At 38.5% G+C, this 20,868-nt stretch overlaps 10 protein-coding genes and 1 non-coding gene across 11 annotated transcripts; 7 read left to right on the top strand and 4 right to left on the bottom strand. All coding sequences in view use genetic code 12, as the record gives it.

The window, feature by feature from the left end:
• Nucleotides 1-42: 42 nt before the first annotated feature.
• On the top strand, nt 43-846 carry CPAR2_205760 (uncharacterized protein; the record flags this gene model as incomplete). The annotated part of the gene is made up of 1 exon (XM_036809470.1): nt 43-846. The coding sequence occupies one exon, from the start codon at nt 43-45 to the stop codon at nt 844-846; it is 804 nt and encodes a 267-aa protein (XP_036666103.1).
• A 30-nt stretch (nt 847-876) lies between these two features.
• SKI2 (SKI complex RNA helicase subunit) lies at nt 877-4,632 on the bottom strand (the record flags this gene model as incomplete). The annotated part of the gene is made up of 1 exon (XM_036809469.1): nt 877-4,632. The coding sequence occupies one exon, from the start codon at nt 4,630-4,632 to the stop codon at nt 877-879; it is 3,756 nt and encodes a 1,251-aa protein (XP_036666102.1).
• Nucleotides 4,633-4,984: 352 nt separating this feature from the next.
• Nucleotides 4,985-5,461, top strand: CPAR2_205740 (E2 SUMO-conjugating protein; the record flags this gene model as incomplete). The annotated part of the gene is made up of 1 exon (XM_036809467.1): nt 4,985-5,461. The coding sequence occupies one exon, from the start codon at nt 4,985-4,987 to the stop codon at nt 5,459-5,461; it is 477 nt and encodes a 158-aa protein (XP_036666101.1).
• A 129-nt stretch (nt 5,462-5,590) lies between these two features.
• On the bottom strand, nt 5,591-6,958 carry CPAR2_205730 (fructose-2,6-bisphosphatase; the record flags this gene model as incomplete). Its single annotated transcript, XM_036809466.1, has 1 exon — nt 5,591-6,958. The coding sequence occupies one exon, from the start codon at nt 6,956-6,958 to the stop codon at nt 5,591-5,593; it is 1,368 nt and encodes a 455-aa protein (XP_036666100.1).
• A 574-nt stretch (nt 6,959-7,532) lies between these two features.
• On the top strand, nt 7,533-9,905 carry SSY5 (Ssy5p; the record flags this gene model as incomplete). Its single annotated transcript, XM_036809465.1, has 1 exon — nt 7,533-9,905. One exon carries the CDS (start codon nt 7,533-7,535, stop codon nt 9,903-9,905), a length of 2,373 nt encoding a protein of 790 aa, XP_036666099.1.
• Nucleotides 9,906-10,137: 232 nt separating this feature from the next.
• Nucleotides 10,138-10,521, top strand: CPAR2_205710 (uncharacterized protein; the record flags this gene model as incomplete). Its single annotated transcript, XM_036809464.1, has 2 exons — nt 10,138-10,229; nt 10,323-10,521. 2 exons carry the CDS (start codon nt 10,138-10,140, stop codon nt 10,519-10,521), a joined length of 291 nt encoding a protein of 96 aa, XP_036666098.1.
• A 379-nt stretch (nt 10,522-10,900) lies between these two features.
• Nucleotides 10,901-13,273, bottom strand: ACO1 (aconitate hydratase; the record flags this gene model as incomplete). Its single annotated transcript, XM_036809463.1, has 1 exon — nt 10,901-13,273. The coding sequence occupies one exon, from the start codon at nt 13,271-13,273 to the stop codon at nt 10,901-10,903; it is 2,373 nt and encodes a 790-aa protein (XP_036666097.1).
• A 1,349-nt stretch (nt 13,274-14,622) lies between these two features.
• CPAR2_t_cp_Lys(UUU)_6 lies at nt 14,623-14,696 on the bottom strand. The gene has a single exon. It is a non-coding gene; the product is annotated as a tRNA-Lys (tRNA).
• Nucleotides 14,697-16,260: 1,564 nt separating this feature from the next.
• Nucleotides 16,261-17,346, top strand: PTP1 (tyrosine protein phosphatase; the record flags this gene model as incomplete). The annotated part of the gene is made up of 1 exon (XM_036809462.1): nt 16,261-17,346. The coding sequence occupies one exon, from the start codon at nt 16,261-16,263 to the stop codon at nt 17,344-17,346; it is 1,086 nt and encodes a 361-aa protein (XP_036666096.1).
• Nucleotides 17,347-17,603: 257 nt separating this feature from the next.
• CPAR2_205680 (uncharacterized protein) lies at nt 17,604-18,443 on the top strand (the record flags this gene model as incomplete). The annotated part of the gene is made up of 1 exon (XM_036809461.1): nt 17,604-18,443. The coding sequence occupies one exon, from the start codon at nt 17,604-17,606 to the stop codon at nt 18,441-18,443; it is 840 nt and encodes a 279-aa protein (XP_036666095.1).
• Nucleotides 18,444-18,945: 502 nt separating this feature from the next.
• SSB1 (Hsp70 family ATPase) lies at nt 18,946-20,787 on the top strand (the record flags this gene model as incomplete). The annotated part of the gene is made up of 1 exon (XM_036809460.1): nt 18,946-20,787. One exon carries the CDS (start codon nt 18,946-18,948, stop codon nt 20,785-20,787), a length of 1,842 nt encoding a protein of 613 aa, XP_036666094.1.
• Nucleotides 20,788-20,868: the final 81 nt, after the last annotated feature.

The raw sequence follows: 20,868 nt of genomic DNA, 5'->3' as shown, positions 1-20,868 counted from the left end.
CCACAAGTTATCACTCACTCAAATGGAAACAACACTACTACTATGAGACTCAGCACTACCGCCTTACAAAACACTGCAATACGACTACTGCCGAACCGGCAAATCAGCACCTGGTTTCTACCGAAGTACAAACTGTTTAGTGAAATCTATCGCAAATTTAAACCTTCATTTTTGAATCACTACGCTTTCATAGATAATACCAAAACGGTACACTTTTCCAAGACTGAAAACCCGGGGCTTTTAGCGCAAAGAGATGGTCCAAATATACTCGATCAAATTTTAAAAGCATCATCGAGTGACTCTCGATACGAGCAACATGTAGAACCGTTGATTAACTACATTGATCCTGTAAAGTTGCTGAATGAAGAGCTCGCGTGCGTATCTAACGGACTCACCAACTTGGAGCTACGAGTTACAAATGAAGAAGGCAAGGTTGTATTTATTGAAACCGATCTCCTTCGACGGTTAGGCAAACAAGCCTATGCTCTTGCATTAATAAACCAGTTTAAAATTTTCCAAAACATGGGATACTTGTCAAACTCAGAGACAGATATAGACTCAGATATCACCTGGCTACTAGATAACAAAATCATTTTGGAGTTTATGAACTTGAATGGACTATCGAAATGTGTCTCGATGAACAGTGAACTATTGATCAATGAATATCTCAACAACACTGAATTCGAAGACAAAAAACGAGTTGTGCTCAATGCCACAACGATCGGAAGCTTTTACACTTTGATTGGGTTGACTCGTGTCAGACCTCGACCGGGGCTGCAAGACTTGATGAATAAAATAATCAATGGTAAACGAGGTGTGTTTAATATATTGAAGCAAAATGCTTGAAGGGTATTATGTACATAGAATAAAAGGTATTTATAGATATAGCGATGCACAAAACACAATGTCTCGTTTGATCTTTTCCTGTGCTTCAGCCATTTTCAAATGTAACTTTGAATCACCAATGATCAAGGCGGCATTCTTTACTTCACGACAAATTTCATCTAACCTTGTGATAACTCTGACAATTGTCCCTTCTGATTCAACACTGATGCCCATTATTTCATTGAAACTTAACCCGTTCGCCCACTCGTAAACAACATTGACTAAAGCAAATCGTTTACTTTCAACAAATTCCTCTTCCTCTGACGTTAGCGAAACCCGTTTCTCGATATATACTCGAAGCAACTTGTCAGCAATCTCATGTATTCTAGCTTTTCCCCTTTCCAATCTTGGAGTAATCAATGGTGGTTCCTCCTCTTGAGTTCTACCTTCATAAACAAAACACGACAAAAGCGCTACAATTTCAGCTGGCTCAAAATCACCGAGAAAGTTATCGAGAATCAACTCAGTAAGGATCAACTCCCAGCCAGAGTTAATTTCACACGCAACTCTACCTTTCAAAACAACATTGTGTTTCTCATCGATGAATCCGAGGGTTTCAAGAACTTCTAATCTTTGTTCATAATCAGGCAAAAGATCCAAATTTTCATCTGAGATCAACCTCTCCAATCCTTCCAATTCCATTCGAAGAAGGTGCATCTCACGATATTCAGCATAATGCTGCTTGAAGTTTGAGCATGTGAAGGCTTGCAAGTCAGTAATCTTTGACAAAACATTATCCTTTTCAGTACACAAATCATGAAGGGATATTTGTTTGGTATTGTTGAAACTCATCTCGTCCAACTTGTTTTGGAACCAAAGAGCACTGTTGATTTCCTCTTCTGCTTGAACAACCGCTTCGCGTTTGTTTTCAATTATCGCACTCATTGAGCCCTTCAATGCGAGCCTGCTTATGAAATTGACATTTTCATATGGGACCGTTACCACTTTGAGACCGCCACCATATTTAATTTTGGTAAAGTTGTTGCGCAAATAAGTTTTGATTGGAATGTATGGCAACTTGTATTTTTCTTGTGTAGTTTCGTATTCCTTGCCATGGTTGAATGTGAGTAGGAAAATACTGTCATTAACGCTATCTGACTTTACAACAAATCCAAATCTCAATATAGATTCCTTATCTCGAAAGCAAACTAATCTTCCAATCTTCAACAATTGTGTCTTCAATATGGGGGATCTGTGAATATCGACAACGCATTGGCCATAAACATCCTCGTACTCAAACATGAGCTTACAAGTTTCTTCGACATTCTTCAAGTCACATTCGGCACACGATTTCAAAGTCAAACTGCTTAATGTGTTTGTAAGCACATCATGTCTCTTTTTGTTCTCTGGGAGTAACACCTGGGCGGAATTCTCACTAAAGGAGTGCTTTATCATCTCCTCTACTTTTAAAGCTTCGATCCTGAGCAAGTTCAAAATCATATTGTATGTCAATCTGAATTGTGATTGCAATTTGGTAGGCGTTCCTAAAGCCACTTCTTTGAAGTCAGTTGGAGATAATGCCTCATTGTAAGCCATGACTATGACAGTACCAGTGGCATCCAATCCTCTTCTACCAGCACGCCCAGACATTTGAGTAAACTCTCCCGGCAAAAGGTTTCTAAATCCTCTACCATCGTGTTTTCTCGTCGAACTAAACACAACTGTTCTAGTTGGTAAGTTCAATCCCATGGCAAATGTCTCAGTTGCAAACAAGACCTTTACCAATGTCTTGGCAAATAAAATTTCAATACATTCCTTAACAATTGGTAAAAGACCACCATGATGTACTGCTATACCTCGACTAAGCATTTCACGAATCTTTATAATTTGAGGCAATTCACGATCCTCTTTTTTCAATCTTCCCACAGCTCTATCAATAAACATGTGAATCTCTGATTTTTCCTTCGCAGTGCAAAAATCAACCCCGTGTAGAGAATCAGCATACATTTCACACTTTTTCTTTGAGAAAACGAAAATAACTGCTGGTAGTAAATTATTCAGTTTCATATAATGAACCAATTCCGGCCAGGTGTTTTTGTTTGGGCCATCTGTTCCAAACCTTTTAGGACCTGAAAAATTACCATAATTGTTGGCTGCGCCGCCTCGACCGCCACCACCACGACCGCCTCCTCTAGCACCACCTCTGCCCCTAGTGACTGCTCTGTTACCGCCTCTGGCTGTTCCGCCTGGTCCACCTCTACTTCCTGAACCCATTGTAGTTGAAGGAAGCTCCTTTTTGGAGTTTCCTGCTTCAAGCAAATTCTTGTGAGCCTTGAATTCATTTTCAAGAAACCTCCTACTTGAGTCAACAACTTTAAAGAGTTTATTCTTGGCTGATATGAAAATCTCCAACGGTACAGGTCTTTTCGGAGTTGAAATAACATAGATATCTTTTTGCTTAGTACGCCCAACCCAGTTGGCAAACTCAAACGTATTAGGAACAGTGGCCGATAATAAAATGTACTTGACATGATCTGGCAACATAATAATCACTTCTTCCCAAACCACACCTCGATCTATATCATTCACATAATGCACCTCATCAAAAATGACAAATTCGACATCTCTAATCAAATCAGCACCACGATACAACATTGAACGCAAAATCTCAGTAGTCATAATGAGACAATTGGCCTCTGGGTTAATTTGAACGTCACCAGTAATTAATCCAACGTCAATATCTTTGAAAGTTTCTTTGAAATCTCTAAACTTTTGGTTTGATAATGCTTTGATAGGGGATGTATAAATACATTTTGTCATGTTTCTTTTTGCCATTGCAATTGCGTACTCAGCAACAACGGTTTTACCTGCCGAAGTATGAGCTGCTACAAAAACAGAATCACCTTGTTCTAAATGAAACACAGCTTCTTTTTGAAAAGTGTCTAGCTCAAATGGCCATTTCCTGGCCATATTGGGCACCAATTCGTTAAAATCTTCTATCTTATGGTCCAAATCAACAACATGTGCCCAATCTCGCTTTTCAACCGGTCTCCTGTCGTCGTACTTGAATGATTTATAGTCGAAGGGGACTAATCCTTCTATTTCATTCGCATCAAACGGGAGTCTTGACTTTGATCCAGCTGATGCTGTTTCGCCATTTGTTCCATCTACTAAAAAATGCTCTTTAATGGATTCAGTGAAATCTCCTCCATTTTGATCCTCTTCCTCCTTGCTCAAATCCTCCAATTCTGCCAATCCCTTTGTTTCTCCGACATCCAAACCTCGCGAGAGCCCAGGTGGTATATCAAACAAACCATACTCATTTCTATGCAAATTGGAAGTAGCATCCTTCACCTCACGATCCATTGACGCCTGTTGTAATAATCCTCCAGGTTGAAAGGGTAAAAACCCAGTTTTTCCTCTTAGACTTTCACTTTTTGATGTGTAATCTCTATTGATACTCAAAGAGTTTGATGCATATGCGTTCACCGCATTCAAATCGACTTCCTCACGATATCCTGATATCTTACCCTCAATTCCCGATCTCTTGAATCTGATTTTCGTTCTGTTCAAACTGGATGGATTAATGACTAGTCTTTGAATCACTTTTTCCCTATCCACATCTGGTTTCGGTTGTACAAGATCGAGCAATTCCCAACTAAGTTCTGGAGATGGCTTCAAAAAGTCATCAATGAGTTGCTGATTTTTTTCTTCCTTGGTTGGTTTTGCAAACTCATACGTAGTTTCTTTATACGGATCAACACTCAATGGCGAATCCTTGTGTTCTGTGAGTTCCTCTATGAGCATTACTGATTGAAACTTTAAACCGGTCTTTTCACTGATTGATAGAATATCTCAGAACAAGACGAAATTTGTCAACTGCTATTGTGGCGACGCGCAGCAAAAGACGAAAAAAAAAAAAAAAAGAATCTTGTTTCTTTCACGAAATCATCAGACAGACGCATAGGACAAAACAGACAGACCAGACAAAACAGACAAAACAGAAAACCTTTTAATACCCTTTGCGTTGTTTGTATAACTACTTCAAAACTACTTTGAAACCACTTGAATCTTTTACTTTGTCCTTCATTTTTTGCTGCCACTATTTATTATTATTGTTTTTTTATCCCATACCCTGAACCCACAAAGTAAGTGAGATATGTCCCTTCGCAATATCAGATTACAAGAAGAGAGAAAACAATGGAGAAAAGACCATCCGTTTGGCTTTTTCGCTAGACCAATAAAAGGCGCAGATGGCTCTTTAGATTTGACTCAGTGGAGAGCTGGAATTCCAGGAAGAGCAGGCACGATATGGGAAGGCGGTGTTTACCCACTAAAATTAACCTTTCCTCCAGAGTATCCATCAAAACCACCCATAGTCAAGTTCCCGGCAAATTTTTACCATCCAAATGTGTATCCTAGTGGTACTGTTTGTTTAAGTATATTGAATGAATCTCAAGATTGGAAACCAGCAATCACTTTGAAGCAAATAGTGTTGGGTGTACAAGAATTATTAGACACGCCAAATCCAGACTCGCCTGCTCAAGAGCCTGCTTGGAAAGCTTTCAGCAAGGACCCGAAGTTATACGAAAAGAAAGTATTGGACCAAGCTAAACGTTTTCCGCCTTCGGTATAAGCTAGCGTATATTCTTTTTTTACGTGTGTATTTTTTAATGGGAATTGAAAGAAAGAAATTCGACAGAGCTATTGAGTCTTTACTCTTTTGCTCTAATAAAAGCATTATATTCCTTGTGTACTTATACCTCTAAACTACGTCACCACTATTTAATAAATCCCTACTTTTGAATATAGTCTCTCCCGACCTTGCTTCTCCTAGTTGTGATGTTCCCTTTTCTTTATATGTGCTGACGGCTGGTATATCGGCTTTGAGTCTAGAAACCAATGTAGAATATGCTCTCGGTTCCAACTTGATCAACGTATGCAAGGGAATAGACATCCATGGACTTTCCTCCTGTGGCACATTCATAAAGTAAGCATATAGACAACGCAATACAGCTTGATGAGTAATTATAAGAATATTCTCTTGACGCTCCAACTCCATGATTATAGGTTCTAATCTTATAACAATGTCCCGATAAGACTCTCCACCACGATATCTATATTCATATTTGTTGTCATCTCTAGCTTTAAAGTCCTCTGGGAACGTTTTTTCAATCTCCTCATATGTCATTCCATCACATTCACCCGCATCCAATTCATCCAATGCTTTCCACTGTAATTTTTTATATGGCAAAAACGAAGCAGTCTCTTGGGTACGTTTTAAAGTTGAAGTCCAAACTGTTAAATTGGTATGTTTGTGTTCCTCGCCTAGCGACTTGAGTACTAGCTCAGGCAATTTTTTAGCATATCTCCATCCACGTTCTGACAAATCAGCATCGCCCCCAATCTGACCAGTCAAGTTGAATTCTGACTCTCCATGTCTTGACAACCAAATGCTCCTTGGCTTTATATGCAAGTTCATGACATAGTACACAATTCGACTTTCCAAGTAGGTCTCAATTCGATTTAATATAATCTGAGCATTAACATTCACAAGCTTGACAAATGTTAAATCCGAATCTGTTGATGCATCCATTGTTTCATAAACTGATTCATAGTATTCAATTCTTTTAAGAAAATCCGTCATTGCAAAATCATTAGGCTTTGAGACGTAGTCAGGAGATGTGGTCTTGACATCCATAATATTCTGCAAAATGAGTTCCTTGTCATCACACCAACTTTCCAAAAACATAGGTTCAATATAATTTTCTCTGCATAGCTTTAAAATGCGATCTCTCCTTTCCCTTGTAGAGTTTGTAGCATCCAAGATCCCCACAACTCCATTCTCTTCAACAAACCAATTCATCATGTCTTTGATTGCTAAATCGATAGCTTGTTTTCTATAAGCCAAACCCTTTTCATTATTTGGATCGAAAAACTCGGCATCAATGGCAGCATCTTTAGCCACCTCTCGCCTGTAATTCCCAACATTGAAGCATTTGGATTTTATCGATAGCCACGACAAGTATCGAACTATCTTTTGCGATATAAGAGACTTACCACGAGCTGGTAAACCAACCATAACCACACAAACTCGAACATTTTCAACGTGGGATATAGAATACACTGGCATATTTCAATAAACTGTAGGAGGGGGGGAGGGAAGAAACGTTCAAAAAAAAAGATTTAGAACTCAAAAAAAAAAAAAATTTGTGGGGTGAAAGGTAAGTTTGGTTCTCTCAGTGTTAGGAGCCCTTTTCTTTCGGTGGAATTGGGGAGGGGAGGTTGCTATTGCGAGAAAAATCCTTCAGCTTGAATGTATAAATGGCGACTTCTATCTGCTTGACGAATTGTAGTCCATGAAAGTGGTTTATAGTTGAAAGATGGAAGAAGTTCTGTTGAATTGAAGAATATATGAATGATGGATTTGATGGGAGTGTTTTTTCTCTCTTTCTCTCTTTTTCTCACTCTCTCTCTCTTCCGGCATTGTCCTTATTACAAGCAAAGAGAGGAACGAAAAAAGAAAAAAACAGAACAAGAGAAAAAACGATGTCAGGTGATTAAATCACGTGAGTACTCCTCAAGGTAGGTTTAAAATCATGCACAAAAGAAAAATTTATAACCTAGAAGCTTTTTGCTTTTAACGGTAACCAAACTTATACAGACTAATTCAGATAACCTCACAGGGCTTTTCTTTTACTCCCATAATGAAGAGGTTCCTTTCAAGAACAAACAAGTCTGACAGTTCAGATTCGAATCAAGACACGGACGCTGCAGCAGGGCAAGACGATACCAAGTCGAGAACGTCATCATCGTTGAGACCCAGCAAGAGTAATATTTCACATGAATCGTATGACTCAGTGACAGAACTCAGACCCATGTTTGGTGAAGCAAAACAACTGTCCCTGCTGCTGCTGCTGCTGCTGCTGCTGCAACATAGACCATCCGAAGCTGGGTTTTTTGACACGGGGTTGAACCTTAATCCACTGATATTGGGTCCTAGCGACACTGCAACTGTGGGAGCATCTAGTAGTAGGCACTCAACAGTGCAAAGAGAGGGTAACTCACTATTTTCAAGTAAACAGTCCTTTTCGACAAAGCAGTCGTCTCATCAAAGTGCAAACTCCACCAAACGTTCATTTCAGTACAACTATAGTCAACCTTTGCAAATTCTCGACTTGGAAAAGACTGAAACTGGAGATGAGAGAAACTATCATGATCGTGTCTGTGATGAGCTTAAGAAATTGAGTCAAGATCTAGCATACATTGTGATGCAATACAACAATGCCACTGTAAATTTGTCAACAACAGTGGTCAACTGCATCGATTGTTTTAAAGAATTCAACAACAATATAAAGGAGAAACAGGAATCAGACATTAGCACTTACAACAACTTGAACTTGAGAATGATTGTCAAATATTATCTTCATTTTTATGACAACTTGTTGAAGGATGATGTTTATATCAAGTTGAAGTTACTACTAGTTAAACATTTCAATGATTTCGCATTACACTTTAGCGATAATTTGAATGACCTTAATGTGATGGTAAAACCTCGCAATTTCTCAGTAGGAGCAGACAGTGTAAGGGATTTCCCTAACGAAAAAGTAATTGTTCGAATCATGGACAGAATTGCCCAAACTAGTATTTCAATGCAGGAACAAAATGGGTCATTCATAGCCCCAATAATGAGAGGGGTTTCCACGCGATTGAGCATATTGTGTTTATATTTCGGATATCCCGACCCTCAAGATATGCATTACAAATTGACTCAAAGTATTCACGATTTGTATGAAGATATTCATGTTATGGTGATGAGAAATCACATTGAACTTGCTTCTACGTCGGTACTGAACCCGCCACAATTGCCAACCCAACACAAACCAATAGTGTCAAATGCTTTACATAAGTTTAAATTACCATTCAGAATACCCACGGATCCATTGGAACCTCCAATATCCATGTCCATTTCCACTGAAAATTCAAACCGAGTTTCAGGTACGTTGGGTGGGTATATTTATCCCAAGATTGATCTCAAAAAGCAACCACAACTCAAGAGTTATGCGTCTAGCAAATTTGCTATTTCGTGTGGTCACGTATGTTTGGATCCACAAGACGCCTCGCATTATTGCAACATTGCATCACCATCGGCATCTTTGATCTCATTGTATAAGCTGGCTCTTACTGCACAATATCAAAGGCAAGGTGGTCAATTCAATGAGAGCCATATTGCATATGGAACAATTTTGAATGAGTTAGAGGAGATGTTTCCTTTGAAAAAAATCAAGGTTCAAGAAAAGAATTCACCAGAACATTACGAAATGCGAAACTTGCCACAAGTCAGATTTGGACAGATTATATGGGGTGAACGTACATTGATAAACTTGTCCGAATCCCCCAATGAAATTAGTGGCTTGGTTGAACGTAAGCTATCTGATTTGGCAATCATCAAGGTCAATAAGCACTTGAAGTGCTCGTATAACTACTTGGGAGATGATGTACAATTCAACGAGTTTGATCCAGCACTTATAATGGATAACTTGTACGTTCGTAAAGTGCTCAATTTGAAACGGTTCGTGCCTAAAACAATCCACGAAAATGTAAACGAGGTTGACCTGAGTGTGTCAACATCTTCATTGTCCCAAGATGAAGATCAATGCTATAATGGCATTCCCGTGTTCAAATATGGATCAACAACAAAATACACCTGTGGTAACTTGAATGGAATCAAATTAGTTTACTGGCTCGATGGAGCCATGCATTCACTGGAGTTTATCGTCAATTCGATCGAACACAATTCTGCATTTGCTGGTGGTGGTGATAGTGGAAGCTGGGTGCTTTCAAAATTACAAGATTTGGATGCAACAGCCAATGGATTGGGTGTCTTGGGTATGTTGCACTCGTATGATGGTGAATATAAACAATTTGGGTTGTTTACACCAATGTGTGAAATTTTGAACCGATTGGAAGAAGTGACAAATATAAAGTGGGGTGTTGTTGGTTGTGAGCTGCAAGAGAAGGATGAAAAGATTGGTGGTGGAGGAAGCGATGGCTCGCAGATGGTACAAGATGTTGAGTAGATGAAAATTTTTAAAAAAGAAAAAGTTACATGCTGGCTCGTGTATTTAGATACTGGACTATTTATAATAAAGACGAAAACTTTGATCCATGTGTTATTGTTTGTGTCAAGTTGGAGGTTTCTAATCTCTTGCGCAAATGAAACTGAACTAGAATGAGAAATTGTAAAGAAAAAGAAAAAGTTTCAATACTTGCAAACCACATCCCTCACACCCTCTACCACTTTTCTTCACGATGTCTTCTAGCGGAGGTAAACTCGTGGTTGGCGGAGTTGCAATCATTGCTTCCTGGTGGTTCGGGGTTAATTTCTGGAAACCCCTCATACTGTATGTGAACTCATCCTCTCACACACACACACACCCTCAAATTCCTCAAATTTGAGCACATATGCGAATTAATAAACTAACTCAACACTTTAGAGAACAACTAGATAAAGATGGCAACTTAAAAGATAAATACAAGTCAGAAATACCCAAAGATGAAGTCACTTCATGGTCGGATTTGAAACAGAAATGGGCTGCTGTTGTTGATCCACAACTGAATTTTTCTAATCAAGATAAAGCCAGTTTGGAGGAATTAAAGGAACATTTACAAGAAAATAAACCTAGGGATCAATGAAAAAAAAAAAAAAGACATGTGTTGGAGGCTGCGTGAATCACTCGAGTATTTGCTGTACGTTTCGCTTCAAGGCTCGATGTAGTGACCTGCATGGATTCATTATGTATACAAATGTACATACGGTATTAGACAATGTCAAATCTACAAAGTATTTCTCATACAAGCACCCCAAACACTATTAAACTTAATAACCTTGTGTAGATTTAGCAACTAAATACTATGGAATATATATATATGTACGTTGAAAACAACAAAATGACTGTAAAATACAAAAGATGGTGGGAAGTATCAATAATAATAATAAATAATGTACATTTGAATCAAAAGGATATACAGATATTGTGAATATATCTCTTTTCCCTCAACGACTCGCAAACGCTTATTTCTTACCAGCAGCGGCAGCTTTTTCAGCAGCAACGGCAGCCATCTTGTTCAAAGCAGAACCGTACTTGAACCATTCAATTTGTTCGTCGTTATAAGTGTGTGACAATTCAGTTTCCCAAGCCTCACCATCCTTTGGATGAACTCTCATGATAACATTCTTACCTGGAGCCAATTCAGTCAAACCGAGCAAATCAATTTCATCGGTTGGGTTAATCTTGTCGTAATCAGCAACATTGGTAAAGTTCAATGGCAACAAACCTTGTTTCTTCAAGTTAGTTTCGTGAATACGAGCAAATGACTTGGTAATAATGGCAAAACCACCAAGGAATCTTGGTTCCAAAGCAGCGTGTTCTCTTGATGAACCTTCACCAAAGTTTTCATCACCAATAACAACCCATTTGTGACCGGAATCTCTCAAAGCGGCAGCAGTTTGTGGAACACCATCCCATTTACCAGTGTAGTGGTTCTTAACTTCATTAGCTTTACCATTTTCAGCATTGGTAGCACCAATCATATAGTTGTTGGAAATATTTTCCAAGTGACCACGGTATTTCAACCATGGACCAGCCATTGAAATATGATCAGTGGTGGTCTTACCAACAGCTTTGATCAAAATTGGTAATCTTTCAGCGTCTTTGCCATCCCATGGCTTGAATGGTTTCAATTTTTGCAATCTGTCTGAGGTTGGGGAAATAACAACATCAATCGAAGCTCTGTCTTGTGGTGGGGCTTGGTAAGTGTTTTCACCCTTGTCGTAACCCTTTGGTGGCAAACCAAGACCAGATGGTTCCTTCAATTTAAATTCCTTACCTTCAGAGTCAACCAAGTAATCAGTGATTGGGTTGAATCCCAAGTCACCAGTGATGGCGTAAGCAGTAGCCATTTCTGGAGAAGCAACGAAAGCGTGAGTGGCTGGGTTACCATCGTTTCTTGAGGTGAAGTTTCTGTTGAATGAAGAGACAATGGTGTTCTTTTCACCCTTTTTAACATCTTGTCTGTCCCATTGACCAATACATGGACCACAAGCATTAGCCAAAACAACACCACCGAAATCTTCAAAAGTCTTCAATTGACCATCTCTAGCAATGGTGGCTCTAACTTGTTCTGAACCTGGGGAAACAGTGTACAAGGTCTTTGCCTTCAAACCGTGAGCTTCAGCATCTTTAATGATAGAAGCAGCTCTTGACATATCTTCGTATGAAGAGTTGGTACATGAACCAATCAAACCAACTCTGACATCCAATGGCCAGTCGTTGGCGATAGCAGTTTCTCTCATCTTGGAGATTGGAGTGGCCAAATCTGGAGTAAATGGACCATTAACGTGTGGTTCCAAAGTGTTCAAGTCAATTTCGATAACTTGGTCATATTCACAACCGTCATCAGCTTTAAGGAAATCATTCTTGTATTGAGAAGCAAATTGGGCAATTTCAGATCTACCAGTAGCTTCCAAATAGTCATCCATAGATTTGTTGTATGGGAAAACAGAGGTGGTGGCACCAATTTCAGCACCCATATTACAAATGGTACCCATACCGGTACATGAAAAAGTCTCAACACCTGAACCGAAATATTCAACAATAGCACCAGTACCACCCTTGACGGTAGTAATACCAGCCAATTTCAAAATGATATCCTTTGGAGAGGTCCAACCACTCATTTTACCAGTCAATTTAACACCAATAATCTTTGGTGCCTTCAATTCCCAAGCAAGACCAGACATAACATCGACGGCATCAGCACCACCGACACCAATAGCCAATTGACCCAAACCACCAGCGTTTGGAGTGTGTGAATCGGTACCAATCAACAAAGCACCTGGGAAAGCATAGTTTTCCAAAACAATTTGATGGATAATACCTGAACCTGGTTTCCAGAAACCCAAGTTGTACTTGGCACAAGCAGAAGCTAAGAAATCGTAAACTTCCTTGTTCAAGTCAATGGCTCTAGCCAAATCCTTGGCACCACCAACTTGAGCTTGAATCAAATGGTCACAATGAACAGTTGATGGAGTAGCAACTTGAGGCAAGTTGGCAGACATAAATTGTAAAATAGCCATTTGAGCGGTAGCATCTTGACAAGCAACTCTATCTGGTCTCAATTTCAAGTATGATTTACCTCTTTCGATATCTTGTCCATGAGGATCATCCAAATGACCATACAAGACCTTCTCAGCATAAGTCAAAGGTCTGTTTAATCTAGCCTTGACAATTTCAACATTTTCCAAGTGTTTTTTGTAGTTAATGAAGGAATGATCTTCCAACAAGTTTTGGTGAACTTTAGAATCTCTGTTGATAGCAGAAGCTAAACCACGAATGGAAACAGAACGTGGGTTCGATGTTCTAATAGCTGTTCTTGAAGCAGACAACATATTAGATTAGTTTGAAATAATAAATATGTATGGTATAAAAAAGGAAGGGGAATATCAAATTGGAAAAATTTTTCTTAAAGATCTTTTAAACCTGTTTATATATATATATATATTTATGTGAATTGAATTGGAAACCAACAAACAATGGAAGGGAAAAAAAAGAATTAAAAAAAAAAAAAAACAGTTAAAAACCATCCCTCTCCTACACCATAAAATACTCTACAACTTTACAAATTTTAAGTACCCAATTGGTCCTCCCTAAAGCTACGTTACTACAGTACACTCTAATGGGATGGGTCTACAACTCTTTTTGTTGACGAAAGTTTTCTCTACAATAAACATACTCACTCTCTCCCTTTGTGAATGTGGGTTAAATTCTGAGAGCGTGACAAAAAAAAAAAAAAATGGAGAGTGGTTTTTGTGTCAAGAGAAAAAAAATAAACTATGTAGCATATGCATGATTTCGGTTCCGCTAATTGAAATTTATCGATGTTGTAGCCAATCAAATGTTGTAAATTTATAATACCCTTACTCGCGTTTGGTAATAAAGACACTACCACACCACCACGACAACACCTGTCTCGGTTAAATAGAATCCCCCAACATTATAAAGCCGATTCAAGTACAGTGAGTGTTATTTCGGCCTATTGAACATTTGTATAGAGGCGCAGGATCCATTGGTGTGTATCACATGTAAAGTGTCTTGTCTATACCACTATTCCATCTATATCGTTCGGCTAAATAACATTTGAAGAAAAACTCCGACAGAATATTTTTTTTTTTTTTTTCTTCTCTCTGTTCCTCTCCTCCCCCCAGATTTTCTCAAAACCAGTTTTTCTCTACATCTGACAATTTTTCTTTCAATTACCATTCATTTGATTGGATGTAATAGTATACCACAAAATCGATAATGCTTGTATAAAGTTTACTTTAGGTCCTTTCACTAAATAGCATACACATATAAAAAGCTGCTGATACTTTCTTATCGTTCTAAATTAAATATGGGGCAACATCTGCATGAAGCGATACGGTTTGATAAATGGATGCTACCTCTAATTTGCTAACCCTCGTGTTCTGTGCTTAAAGGTAGCAAAAATTAGGAGAATGAGATTTATCTTCGCATTTGTCGGTATATCGGGGGTTTGGGTAAATTGAGTTTTTTTTTTTTTGCACCCACGTCATTTCTTGTAGAATATATAGCAGATACGTAAACTTACACACAAGACTGAATGATTGAAAGGTTTTTAAGATGTATTGTTACATCCAGAAGGATCACACTCCCCCTGATATTCAAAAAAAGGAATAGATACGCCAAAGCTTATCGAAAAAAGAAAAAAAGTTTGAAGTAGAGCCCGACGCGGGACTCGAACCCGCAACCTTGAGATTAAAAGTCTCACGCTCTAGCCGATTGAGCTAGCCAGGCCAATTTTTTTCCAAAAGTTTTTGCATGGGCATGCACCGCTGACTCCCACGTCATGTGCATTTGTTGAAATTATCGCGATAGGGTACATTAAAAGTCCAGAAACCCACGTATTGCGTCCGTAAAATTGGTCCTTATGAGAAATGAGTTGCAACGGCTTAGGACGCTGTCTCAATTCAGGTTGATTGAGGAACATGCTGATGAGTGATGCTCTAAGCACATCAACTGAAGAAATTATTATCACCATAGCATTGGAAGTTTTGTTTCACATGGTTCATATTTTACAATACGGTTTATATGTATCTTGTTCATCCTTCAATATTCAATGCTTCGGTATAGAAACGTGCGCATTAATAAACTGAAAACCGTGAGTACTGCCCATGTAATCAAAAGTTTACTCCAGATTTTACGCAAAAATATATCACGAAGTTGTTCTAGACAAATATGCCACCGAGATGCCCCTACTCACACAGGCCAATCTTGGAAAAACTCAGTCACCTCTTAATTTCGAACACTCTTTTTCCCCAAGAAATGGCATTCCTTTTCATCAAGCTGGCGCCCGTGTAAACCTTGAAAAGCAGTATTTTTCATTCTATATCTCGAATAGAAAATCCACGTAGCTATCGTGATTCTGACCTCACTATTTTCCAAACGAGGCATTCTGAATTAATTTTGTCTTTAATAGATTGTTAGCAAGTATATCAAGACTGTCTTTTGCGCATCAAGTTGTGATATTTGATTGCAAAAAAGAGAAAAATTTCTCGGGAATTGACAACGGTAGCGCACAAACCTAAAGGATCGCGGATTAAAGACTCTCTCTTCTTTTTAGTTAACCGTATCGGATTTAAAAATTGAAGGGAGAGGTGATGATAAGACGGTGGGGAAGATAGATAACGACTAAAAAAAAATTGACATCTATTTCAAAACACTGGACTTCCGTTTAAGCTGCTTTTAACAGTTAAAGATGTAGGTGTTTTTGTATTCATACATGTCTGGCCCCACGCCTCTAAAGAGGTGATAATGATTACGTTACATGGACATTTCGTAAAGGCGATTGGCCCTGCGTTGTCTTTTTCTAGAAATCAATCAATCACTATCAACACGACGCATAATGTGCAGATGTATATCTATCAAGGAAAATGGTATGATTTTACATTTTGGTTTGCTTTCCTTTCTAATGTATTCTCTATGCACGTTGCATTTTGTTTGTGTGATCCGCCGTGTGCCGTGGAAAATTCTATTTGTTTTTGCTTTTTGGAGATCCCATACAATTTAAACTCTTTTCTCAGCAACAATTCTTCTTGATTTCCAACTTTGTTCACTATACAACTTACCTACCACCAAGGTCATTGGCATACTATAACCTATCCTCACGAGTAGCAACAAGGGAGATCAAAGACTACCTGATTACACGATCACGCACAGGGCTGTTAAAGAAATCAAATCACACACAAAAGAAAACTAACAACCCCTTCACAAAGGAAAAAAAAAAAAAAAAAAAAGGAAAAGGTTACCAGGGGGGATGCACTTGAGCAGTGCTTCATCATTTGCATTCACATTCACGAGAATGAATGTATTCAAGAAACCAATAATTCGTATCAGCAACAACAACAGCAACAATAGTAACAGCACTACATCGTCAAATAATAAGCTGCTTACGCCCAAAACACTGCGTGATGGTAAGTTGCCTACTTTACTTACAATCACACCACAACAGCAACGTGACAAGTTTGATGAACTAAACGAAATTGAATCAAATCGAATCATTGATGGATTGAATAACCCTACTGAATCCATTTGGGCCCTTACAGCAGCAATATCTAAAAGAAACAAGGATCGAAATCGATACAGCAATGTTATGCCCTGGAATGAGGCTAGGGTCAAACTACCAGTCAAGAATGAAACGACTTATTCCGATTATATTAATGCATCATACATAAAACTACAGATCAAAGGTGATACTTTGATTAATCGATACATTGCGTGCCAGGGACCATTGGATACAACAAGAAATCATTTTTGGTCAATGTGTTTTAATGAACTGGAGAAACAGGGCAACGATGTTATCATAATTGCCATGGTTACGCCACTTGAGGAACAAGGGATGGTTAAATGTGATAGATATTGGCCAGAGTTGGGTGAAACTTGGGGGTTTCAGCAAGAAAACCTTGAAGATGGTATTGCATTGGACGATTTAACAATCAAGAATGTGAATGAAACGTACGATGCTAACGAGGATTATTTGTTGACTGAGTTTGAACTCAAGTCAGGACTCAAGACCAAAAAAGTATATCATTTCTATTATTATAAATGGGCAGATGCCAAAGTACCACCATCAGTTGCACCTTTGGCTAATTTATCTCGCCACATAAACGAGATTAAGCAAACTAGTACTGAATCACAAAAAACTCAACCTATCCCCATAATTCATTGTTCTGCAGGTGTTGGAAGATCAGGTACTTTTATGGTTTACGATCATTTGTTTCGCGATAGAGACAAGTTTAAAGAAATTCTTGATACCAATCATACAAAGGATTTGATATACAAGGCAGTTTTCCAGTTGAGGACACAAAGAATGATGATGGTGCAAACTGTTTATCAGTATCAGTTCTTGTATGATGTGGCAAAGGGAGTTTACAGTGGGGATAATTGAACCTGTGGGATGGGGATAACGTCATGGAGGAGGGGAAAGAGGTAACGGATGAAAGATGCTGGCAAGTAGAACATACATATAGCTTTTAATACACTAATTACAAAATGGGAAAGGTAATAAAGATGTTGGGTTTTAAAAAATGCTCGATCTGGTGAGTGTGTGTGATCTTTGCTGCAAAATAAAAAAAAAAAAAAGAAGTCAACACCCTCTTGATGGGTTTCCGACACGAACATATAATAGACAGTAGATAAGCTTAAATGGGTGAGTCGGACTCTTTGGTGGAATCGTCCATGCAACAGATGCTATTGTCATCCGATATACTTCGATTCAAAATCACTCCGTCATTATTAGATCTCAAACAGGAGGGGAAACAACCACTTTCAATCGTGTTAACAACATCCACATTGTCCCAACTTCTTCAAAGCTTGATTGAAAGTGGGAGTCTAATACTCAGTACGGCAGATTCAAGTGCCAATTTGTTAATTGAGAAACATATGGGGTGTCCATATTGGAATCTAAACTTTACTGTGAGATATACCATTGATTTCTTACATTTACTACTCAAATTTCAGTTGCCAAGTCACTGTGCTATTATCCGATTGAGAGGGTCATTAACTCAAAGTTTCAAATTTGGTGGATGTTTCAGCAACGGAATCATAACCCTTCACCAACCAAATTTAACTGATGAGATTTTGCAATTGGTTGTATCTAGTGACAAGATGGAGACTATGATATATACACCGCAAATCACAACCCTAGATGAGATCTCCAATCTTGGCAAACACAAAATTGTACCTTTAGAAGGTCGAGATGTGTCTAATTTGATGTCACTGATTTCAACCACGTTATCATTTACTCGACGTGAAATTAAACAAATTTTGGGTCCTGGTGGTTCAAGATTGGATTCGATACGTATACAACTGAAATGTTGGATTCATATCGATCTGAATCCTTATGAACAGAGTGTGATTGAAAATATGAGGTTTGTTGGTAAAAAAAATCAAAGACAAGAGGTGACCATAAATGGGTTGAAGAAGAATGTTGATATCGCTGTTTATGAGATACACCAATGTGTGTTGGCTGATGAATCATTGTGATTGCAGATTGTCTATAAATATATATATATATATATATATATATATATATACGTAGTCGCATGTAAGTACCACATTGCCCTCCAGTAATGAGTTGTATGTGCCTCTTTCACTGCTTAAGAATAGTTGTGTCAAATGTTGGTTGGGTTGGTTGATTGGTTGCAAAAAGTATCATTCTGTTCTCTGGGTAGGTAATCCGGGTAACAAGGTACCCCGTGTATGTGTTTTATTGTATATATATGATTACATAATTGCTTATCTAATTCAATACCACTCCAATACTTCGACATACGACGCTACCACATTGAAAAAGGGAAAAGATGAAGATTTTCATTAATTTCTTTTTTGTGTAGTGTCTGTCTCTCTAAAAATTTTCACTCTGCTTCTTTTCATTGAAAAAGTTTTTCACATCTCCCTCTTTTTCCCTTTCTTCCTTCTTTCAACTAAATTTCCACCTTCCCTTCCCCCCCCTTCATAGTATAATTAACTAGTTTTTTTTACAATTATGGCTGACGGTGTTTTCCAAGGTGCTATTGGTATCGATTTAGGTACTACTTACTCATGTGTCGCTACATACGACTCTGCAGTTGAAATTATTGCCAATGAACAAGGTAACAGAGTCACTCCTTCTTTTGTCGCTTTTACTAGTGAAGAAAGATTGATTGGTGATGCTGCCAAGAATCAAGCTGCTTTGAACCCAAAAAACACTGTTTTTGATGCTAAGCGTTTAATTGGTAGAGCTTTTGATGATGAATCCGTTCAAAAGGATATCAAGTCATGGCCATTCAAGGTTATTGATGTCAATGGACAACCACAAATTGAGGTTGAATACTTGGATGAAACCAAGACTTTTTCCCCACAAGAAATCTCTTCAATGGTTTTGACCAAGATGAAGGAAATTGCTGAAGCTAAAATTGGTAAAAAGGTTGAAAAAGCCGTTATCACTGTCCCAGCTTACTTTAATGACGCTCAAAGACAAGCTACCAAGGATGCTGGTGCCATTGCTGGTTTGAACGTTTTGAGAATTATCAATGAACCAACTGCTGCTGCCATTGCCTATGGTTTGGGTGCTGGTAAATCCGAAAAGGAAAGACATGTTTTGATTTTCGATTTGGGTGGTGGTACTTTTGATGTTTCCTTGTTGAACATTACTGGTGGTGTTTTCACCGTTAAAGCCACTGCTGGTGATACTCACTTGGGTGGTCAAGATTTCGACACCAACTTGTTGGAACACTTCAAGAATGAATTTAAGAAAAAATCTGGTAAGGACATTTCCGGTGACGCTAGAGCTTTAAGAAGATTGAGAACTGCTTGTGAAAGAGCAAAGAGATCATTGTCTTCTGGTACTCAAACAACTGTTGAAATTGACTCTTTGTTTGATGGTGAAGATTTCTCCGCCAATATCACCAGAGCTAGATTCGAAGATATCAATGCTGCTTTGTTCAAGTCTACTTTGGAACCAGTTGAACAAGTTTTGAAGGATGCCAAGGTTAACAAGTCTCAAGTTGATGAAGTTGTCCTTGTTGGTGGTTCAACCAGAATTCCAAAAGTTCAAAAATTGTTGTCTGACTTCTTTGATGGTAAACAATTGGAAAAATCAATCAACCCTGATGAAGCTGTTGCTTATGGTGCTGCTGTTCAAGGTGCTATCTTGACTGGTCAATCTACTAATGATGAAACCAAGGACTTGTTGTTGTTGGATGTTATCCCATTGTCCCTTGGTGTTGCTATGCAAGGTAATGTCTTTGCTCCAGTTGTTCCAAGAAACACCACTGTTCCAACCATCAAGAGAAGAACTTTTACCACCGTTGCTGACCACCAAACCACCGTTCAATTCCCAGTTTACCAAGGTGAACGTGTCAATTGTACCGAAAACACCTTGTTGGGTGAATTTGACTTGAAGAACATCCCACCAATGCAAGCTGGTGAACCAGTTTTGGAAGCCATTTTCGAAGTTGATGCCAATGGTATCTTGAAGGTTACTGCCGTTGAAAAATCCACCGGTAGATCCGCCAACATCACCATCTCCAACTCTATTGGTAGATTATCAACTGAAGAAATTGAAAAGATGATCAATGATGCTGAAAAATTCAAATCTTCTGATGATGCTTTTGCCAAGAGACACGAACAAAAACAAAAATTGGAAGCTTATGTTGCTTCAGTTGAATCAACTGTCACCGACCCAGTCTTGAGTGCTAAATTGAAGAAATCTGCCAAGGACAAGATTGAAGCTGCTTTGTCTGATGCTTTGCAAACTTTGGAAATTGAAGACTCATCTGCTGATGATTATAGAAAAGCTGAATTGACTTTGAAGAGAGCTGTCACTAAAGGTATGGCCACTCGTTAAGTAGCCCAAGGAGAGAGACAGAGATAAAGAGCGAGTGGGTAAGAGAATGTAAGAGACAGGGAGTGCATATACGTTTATAAT

This window comes from Candida parapsilosis, contig 005809 (genome assembly GCF_000182765.1).
Source record: "Candida parapsilosis strain CDC317 annotated contig 005809".
NCBI classification, from domain to species: Eukaryota; Fungi; Ascomycota; class Pichiomycetes; order Serinales; family Debaryomycetaceae; genus Lodderomyces; species Lodderomyces parapsilosis.
The sequence above is the reverse complement of the archived record's forward strand: the minus strand, read 5'-3'. Positions and strand labels throughout refer to the sequence as shown.